At 33.7% G+C, this 8,627-nt stretch overlaps 1 protein-coding gene across 1 annotated transcript in view; it reads right to left on the bottom strand.

Moving 5' to 3' along the window:
* The window catches only part of LOC105457274 (G-protein coupled receptor 39-like), an 11,433-nt gene extending 9,146 nt beyond the window's left edge, over nt 1-2,287 (bottom strand). The window contains exon 1 of the mRNA XM_011701865.1: nt 2,245-2,287. Within this exon, the coding sequence (XP_011700167.1) occupies nt 2,245-2,287 (43 nt within the window). The remainder of the gene's footprint in view (nt 1-2,244) is intronic.
* Nucleotides 2,288-8,627: the final 6,340 nt, after the last annotated feature.

The raw sequence follows: 8,627 nt of genomic DNA, 5'->3' as shown, positions 1-8,627 counted from the left end.
GTGTGCTCTTCCTATCTATTACCTTCACGGAGTATTAATACTTTATTTCATTTCCTTCCATTAAAAAAAAAATGTCGAAAAAGTGCAATTTTTTGGGCCGTTACAGTGGTGTTACCCCTTAATATATATAGCAGTCATTTTAATAATAAAAGTGCAGTATAAGGATGCAGGATTTACAGATTTTTAATCTGTTAACCTTAGCGTCTTGACATGCATTATATACGCACAGAGAGAAGTGGAAGATACCTCTCAATGCGATCAATTTCCGATTCGTTTCATTTTTCCTCGTCGCGCGTTTTCATCATGGGGGAGAAAAAAAGTCACGTGGGTGTGTGACAAATGTTCGAGGTCGTTTGCGCAGTACTTTGTGTCATTTATGATTAATGTAACGTATGTGTTTTTTTGGTTAACTAAATCTATTATGCTCAATGTGCTAGGATCTCGCGCCATATGCGAAAGACCTTGCCGCGAGTGGCAAGAGTTAACACAGAAAGTTTGACAATTGTAACTATATTAATGGCGCAAAGGAGGCATTACGATATTACGAGAAACAGCGCTGAAGTGCTGACAATGAAACAGTGTTGAAGGGCTGACTTTATTAAACTTGTGTAGAACGGAATTTACATTGTCAACATCACGATACACATAAATGCGTTTCGGTGGTGTACGCTATAAAGCGCGATGACTGCGCCGCAATACGCTCGACGAGCTTAAGTACTTTGAACGTTATAATTTGTCACACGAAAAATTTGCAAACTATAGAATAACTACGTTACCGCGCTAACTAAATTGATATTTTACAAGGTGAAATAGAACAAATGAACGAATATGTGTTTCGAACAATAATTCAGACGTTATCGCGCCAACTAAATGATATTTTACAAGGTAAAATAGAACAGATAAACGAATATGTGTTTCGAACAATAATTCACGAAGAATATAGCTCGCTGAATAATTAAATTTTACGTATACGATCAGCTCGTGTGCTCTCTTTTTATATAAAACGAAGTAAATAATAAACGGAGGCACGTACATGGACAAATGAATAGCGCATATTTACATAATTCGAAATTAATGAGCAATATCTCGGTGGAGAAACAGGTTTGCCTTCCCCCCACCCCCTATATGTAATATTTCTCGTCACGTACATACAACATGCAACACTTATCGTTAATTAGTTCATTTAAAAAAATGAATAACACACGGGTACGAGTAGCTAATAATAATTAACAGGGCGTGAAATTATTTTTAGCTCTTTAATTAACATTTAATTAGTAATAATGATTTAAAAAAGCTAACAAATAAACAAATGTATTGATGTATATATAGCAGTATACAAGCATATACGTTTTTCAATTTATTCTGTTAAAAATTTTGTAAAAATTTGATTACCTTTATCAATTATTATTATTTTCCTTTTTGCATCATTACGATATATTCAACACAAGTAGGCACGGTATAGAGGCTGAATCTGATGTGATTTGCAGAATTTTACGGAGGCATTGTCAGCTACGTGAATGCAATGAACTACCTATTGATCGGGTCAGATTTGCGCGCGGTGTGTGCGACACGTGCAAATATTATGCGGAATATATTTGCGTTGTCATAGATTATATTATATTATTTGAATTGTAATTTTCCGTTTGCGAGCTTCATTAAAACGTTACTAATGGATATAATGATGATAAAATGATTCATCTGATTTGGCGAGATAATCGAAGACATCGCACATATCGAATGCTCGTATCTGTTATTTTGCGCTATTTACATCGCTATGTATATCGGCGCGGATGATCTTTATACGGATGACTGACTGATTTTACATTGAGATTCCCAATTCGATATTATACTGACTGTGAAATTTTAATTTCCCGTCGCATTAAGAGAGTCTCTTTGTTTTTCTGCGCGCGCGAAGGAATTATTGACCTTCGACGTGCGTTTCGCATACACGCGTATAATAAGTAACGATTATAGCGGGTCGATTTCGTTGTAAAAAAAAAAAACGAAACGCATTTCTTTTACGCGCGCAGCCTCCACGTTTTGTGTGCGCGCGTGCGATGGATAATAAAAAAAAAAATACCGCCGGGGAAAATCGCCGCGCCGTGAGAGGCCCGCACTCACGCCCGTGGGGACGCCGCGAAGATGACAGAGGAGCGTAAAGAGAGAGATTCGTCAAAATGCAAATCCATCTGTCCCGCCGCGCGCGTTATCTCTTCTTCCCTTCCGTTTCCTCCGCCAACTAACTTGGGGGCCGTTGTTGTCTCGATTCCCCGTGTTTTGTTTTCATCTTGGTGATATACTGGGCTGGGAGTAAGTTATAGGAATTGGGACGCCGCGTTGTCTTCCCAGTTTTTTTCCTCCCTAAAATTGTACTAATTGCAAATCTTCGCCACGCGCGCGCGTGCACGTATCCGTCCTCTCTTGCAGCATACGTGCCGCCTGTAAAATTTCGCGGAGCACTCGAGGGTTTAAGCAGCATTTCACGGATCTATACGGATGCATATGCGCGGGAGCCAAATTAACATACATATTAGATCCGATATCGGATCATGTGCTTATCGATGCATTCACACGCTGCCTGCCGTCTTCCAACCGGCGCTCTGCCGGAAATGCACGCCCGAAGATCCACGTACGACCCGGATGGATATTACCGCTATCAAAATTTCGAAATTATTTTCTCGAGGCGTTTCCCTCTGAAAAGAGATTGTCAAATTTGCCCCACTCCCCCCTGCCAAAGATTTCACTTCTCGAAGCTCAGAATTAAAATTTCAGTATAATTCAGGGTTGCCACAAATTCTTCATTCTAAAATTCCATGACTTTTCCCTAATTTCCAGAAAAAAATCATGATTTTCCCTGCCTTTCAATAATATTAAAACATTTTTTTTGTATGTTCGTCTTGATTTGGAAATTATTTGGAAACTGTTAAATATTTTGTTGAGAGCAATTTAACGTAGCAATGTAAATTACTATTACTGTTGTTGACATTGGTTGTACTTAAATTGTTAAGTTAGTATTCCTTTATCTTTTTCTTTCATAAGATGCGCACAATTTTTTTCTTCTGCATAGAATACAGAGATTATGTAAATATAGTTTCTTTTTGATAAAAGCTAAATCCTGTTTATTGGAATCTCCAATTTGCTGTTATACAAAGGTTTACAGATTTGAAAGAAAAATTACAAAAATATGATGTCTTTTTATCAATAGTTATTGTATCAATTTTAATTTTATTAATTTGTTCATAAGTGACACAAGAAACTTATAAGTAACAAAACTGCATAAGTGTGTGATATATTAATCTTCTTTAAAACTAAGAATTTTAATTTTCCAAAAAATTGTGTAAAATACCCTGACTTTCCCCTGATTTCCATAACTGTTTTCAACTTCCCTGATTTTTCCCCGATTTTCATTTTTTGTGGCAACCCTGGTATGTATTAAAATGAAATCGCAACATAAAAAATTCGTAATAAAGCACTAAGAAAAATGTTCAATAGTTTTGATTAGAAATAACGTTTAAGTTCTTTTCCGATCATTTTTTCGATCGGTAAACAAATCGGATACAAAATAATCATTGCTTTTATCCGATGAAATATAATTTCCAATAAAATGTAAACGGAAAATGAGCCGCCATATTGCCATGAGCTGCTTATTCGATAAAATTTCATAGGTTAAATGGACAATTAGATCGGATATTATACTTGAACGGATTTTTATCCGATCAATTGTAATATCCGAGCTAGTTGTCGATTTATTCTATGAAATTTTCAAGTCAAATGTGATATCCGATCGGGAAAGCCCCCTTTCTTACAATCAATGCTGTTATCAGTCTTTTACTTAAGTTCGAGGGAGGTGGATGTGTTCCGTTTCGGCTCGAATATTGCATCATTTTTTGAACTCGACGATGAGATCTGCCGGGTGTCTTATTCGTGCATTGTAAGCTTAGCCAAGTTTATCTCTGCTTGAAGGGACAAAGGTCAGTATAGGAAAAAGAAGAAAGTGATATATATTTGAAATATATTTCCGATGAACTAATGATCGGATATTTCTCTTGACATTCCGATCTATTGATCGGATTGATCGGAAAAATCTGACCACTAGTTTATCGGAAATATATTTATTTATTAACTAGTATTATTAATATTTATTAACTAGTGATCAGATTTTTTATTTAGTTGATCGTAAATATCCGTTTGTTGTACCTTTTAAAAAGATAATCTGATCTTTTTAAACGAAAAAAACTTGGAAATTTTTCTCAGTAAGATCATCTGAATACCAATAAAAATAGAGAAGATAACCAATATAAACATTCCAAAGAAAAATGGATATTCCCGCGTATAAAGGCAACTACAGTCACACGTTATTCGAGCGTTAAGAAAGATAAAACGTATATAAAATGTATTTGCAGATGCACACACATGAAGGAAAGGATGAGAAGTGTTTGCGTAATCAAAGTGGTACATTTTACTGAAATAACATTATTTTCTTTACATTTAAGTATTTACATTTAGAATGTGCCCACACACCTCTTCCAAACGGAAAACTCGAGTTACTAAATTAAACATTGCCTTCCTGAAGTATCAACCTCGAGAACTTCAGAATTCTCTTTGCTCCTGCGACGGCGGCGGCGGCTTGCACGTTCGAACAGTTTGACCATTCGTGCCGCACCGAGAGCGAACATTTCTCTACGTAAGATAGCTTGGAAAAACAGCCGCGCGGCGGTTCAAAGCATCCTCCCTTCCGTTCACCCGCACAATTGATGGTAATCCTCTTTCGCGAGCGTCCTTCCGCCATTCATCCTTTTCACTATTAACCGGACTTAAGAGGATGCTGAAAGGTCGGCCAAATTTGTACGAAGTCGATAAAGCAGACTTTTCAGTGTCAGTGATATCTCTAAATGAACTTCTTACAATATCTTTTGGTCTCACTCAAATACGTGGAATGTCCTTATCTGACTTATTGAAATGCCATCTCTTGGAAAATTCGGCACTTACTGCCAGACGCAATTTTTGCTGTCTTTACTTTAGCTAAGCGTGCGAATTATCATAAATTGCAGTTGGAACGATAAACCTTTTTCTAAGCTTTCAATCGTAGCTCAAAAGGTCTTGTATTATTTGTTCCTGTAATCCGAAGGGGGCGAGCTACTTATTTTGTACGTATGAGCTACAGAACTTTTATACCAATGAAATGTTTACGTCAAGTGATAGGTTATGATTGCTGTACAACTCGAAAAAAGATAATTTTTTAATTTTTTGTCGTTTTTACTACAAAAAAATAGCTCGCCCCATTACATTTTATGTCTATTTCAATCCTGTAAAAGCGATTTTAATTCCGTTCAGTATTTTCGAAGTTATCGTCCCAACTGCAATTGTCGGTAATTCCCGACCATTCAGCATCCTCTTAACTATTAGCCGGAAACTGACGACGATTTGTCCCGCGTACACATAGATTCGTCTTCTCCCCGACGGCTGTACCACCATATTTTTTTCCGCCGATCGGCAGGAGCACGAGAAGAGAAAAAGGAAAAGAACACGAGAACGTACGTTGAATATATTCGCGCGAAAAATATGCACTTTGCACCGATAATAATCGTGCGATAATCATGAATCAAGTATTGTATTGTATAACGAGCCTGCAGATCAATCTTGTTATAACAAAAATGCAAATTATTAACGAAAAGGAGTCAAGGATATCTATAGAGTTTGTGTTAAAAATGATAATAACTTACGAATCTGAAAAGGGCTAATGAAATTAAAAATAATATTTCTTTCATTTACTCGCGTAGACACTTTTTTGACCTGTAGGTATTGTTATATCGAGAAAATGCGAGATAATATTTACCGTCAAAGATTGATGAACAGTCTGTCTAATTTGTGTCTATCACGGAAATTCAATCAATCAATTGACATCGGTAACGCAAATATGCGCTTAATACCGTGAATTCGCTATTATACATTATCTAATGTCTATATTACGCTCGATTAGAGTGTGACAAGTGTTCCATCTTCGATAATGACAATAGATATGCTTACTAACGCTATTACCGGATATAATAACTGTTTGTGCTCTTGATGAATTAATGGAGCGATTTGTTACTTTATTATATAGTTACTTTTAAACGTATCGCCTCGTCGACGTGAAATCAGTAACTCGAAATTATTTACCTCTTTTAGTAGAGCACTTTTAAAATACTGAATTAAATTGATTTTGGAACGCCTTTGATTAAAAGACAGATAGAGCATATATGCATAACCTCATTTTCTTGTTATACTTTCTATTACAATGTTAAAACTACGTCATAAGTTTCAAAATTCAAACGCTGCAACTTCAGTAGATATAATGCATACTTTATCCCCTGTCCGGAGTTGTGACACTTTTCCTTACACTGTAAAATTCATAATGTCAGATTATTATTTGAGTTACTTTTAATCGTTTCCCTCTAAGTCGTCATACTGTTTCAATTCAATTTAACTAAAACAATAAAATTAAACGATTTTACCTGAAAAAATGTATTAAAATTAAAATCAAACAAATAACAGATCAATAAACTTCCAAAACTTTCCAAAGCTGGTCAACAATTGAAATATAAACGGGGTTAATAGGAGAATTTGCGCGGATAATTATTGCGGAGTATTTTTTTAAATTAATTAAAATGCAGTGACGTTCACAGTGTATGTTTTCAAGTTAATTGTATTCTAATTAATTTAAAAAATTACTGCGCAATAATTACCAACGCCCATTAATCCGTTTACATTTACAATGTTTTAAATTTGGTTCAAATTTATATGTGATTCAAGTTTATATTTACCAACAGTAAGTGCGTACGTTAATATGAACGTTGTTTACTTCGAAACTATAAGCAATTCAACCACAGAAAAATGATTTGATTAGATGCGGTTAATTTTTTTATCACACGCTATTAAAATAATACATATTCACACACGGTTAGTAACAAATAACAAAATGTTATTGAATGTAACTTTTGTTGCGTAGTAAATCTCTGGCAAAGAATCTTTCTCGCCGTAATTTTTATATATGTATCTTCTCGCCATGTTTTTACGTTTTCAGTTTTATATTTTATATTTATATTATGTATTTGATATCGTTATGTTCCTAAAACTTGTGTGGATATAAAAGAATAACAAAAATAATATTATATTATATAATATAGCGACGAATATTATCACATGCCTCGGCGGTCGAACAGAAGCTGTTGAGACACCCACACCGAATGTAGGGAGGTCCAGATTCAAACCCTGGCTGAGGTAATTTTTTACGCAGCAAAAATTTCTTAGCCTTTATGTCGCGTCGCGGAGGAGGGGGGGGGGGAAGAATTTATTAGATGCCGGTTAGCATCAATACTTATTAAATTGGATTATCAATTTAATAATGTGATATTACTATTTTGTATTATGTACTATTTTGTGATTACTATTTTGTTTCAAACAAGAGCTACGTCGAGACCGAGAGTAACAACACGTAGTTCGAGGAACTAGAATATACTAGTATATATATGTAAAATTCATACAGAAATATTAGTGAGCAAGATCCTGACGGTTTCTCGACCTTCTTTCAATTTAATTTCGTTAAAAATAATATTACTTTGTGTTATCTACAAATTAGAAATAAAAGATTAAACAAAATTAGCACTATTTTTACAAAAAATTTACATGCTGGGACAAAAATAAAAATATATATCTTCAAAATCTCTACATTAATAGATTTAATAGATATTTTTAAGATCGCCGATTTCAAATCTGCAGCATTCATATAATTGGCAAATTTTAAATGGCAGATCCAAAAATCCAAAATAACGGCCAAAATGATTTAAGACATATTGAATTCTAATTTTAGTAAAACTTTATATACACATAAGTAATAAATAAATAAATATAGATAAATAAATGATTGGGGCGGAAAGTGCTTTTAAGGGATGAAATCATATTCTTATATATAGAACGGTTATTTTCTTATAAAATTTTCCCTAGAAAAGTTTTTTTAGAAAATTTCGAAATATAAGAAAATGTTTTGTAATAAAAATACCTTTATTTAATTTATACATTAGCAACATTTAAAAAAATTATTTAAAAAATTTTAAATAATCAAACATCTTTCAAAACTCTTTATACATAAAAATAAAATTTCACACGTAAGTATAAAGCTATAGTTGTTTTCAATTTGGCCGCCATATTAAATCCGCCATTTTAATTTTTTTAATTTTGACTTCAGATGTAATCAGCGACTCCAAAAACTCCTATATATTATTAAAATTTAAGAAAATACGTTCAATAGAAAAATGTGAGTAACAAAGTGTTAAATGGAATTGATTTAAATTGGCTTTAATATTTAATATTAAATAGTAACATTTAAGGGTATAAACAGACATTTGGGAAAGCTATAACAAATATATATGTTCATTTATTACCTATCATTTAGTATCATTTTTCCACGAAAATATGTAATTAGTCTTTAGGATCGATTTTCTTTCGTTATTTCAGCAATACTTCAGCAATACTCATTTTTACTTATCTATTTAATGGAGCGGTATGTAAGTATACCAATCATAAATGTCTGTTAAATCACAGATTGTGTACATAAAATGTAAAATTATTATATATATATATATATATAT

The sequence above is a fragment of the Wasmannia auropunctata genome, unplaced genomic scaffold, assembly GCF_000956235.1.
Source record: "Wasmannia auropunctata unplaced genomic scaffold, wasmannia.A_1.0 LD335325.1, whole genome shotgun sequence".
In the NCBI taxonomy this organism is placed as follows: domain Eukaryota; kingdom Metazoa; phylum Arthropoda; class Insecta; order Hymenoptera; family Formicidae; genus Wasmannia; species Wasmannia auropunctata.
Note: the sequence above shows the minus strand (reverse complement) of the source record. Positions and strands in the feature narration are given on the sequence as shown.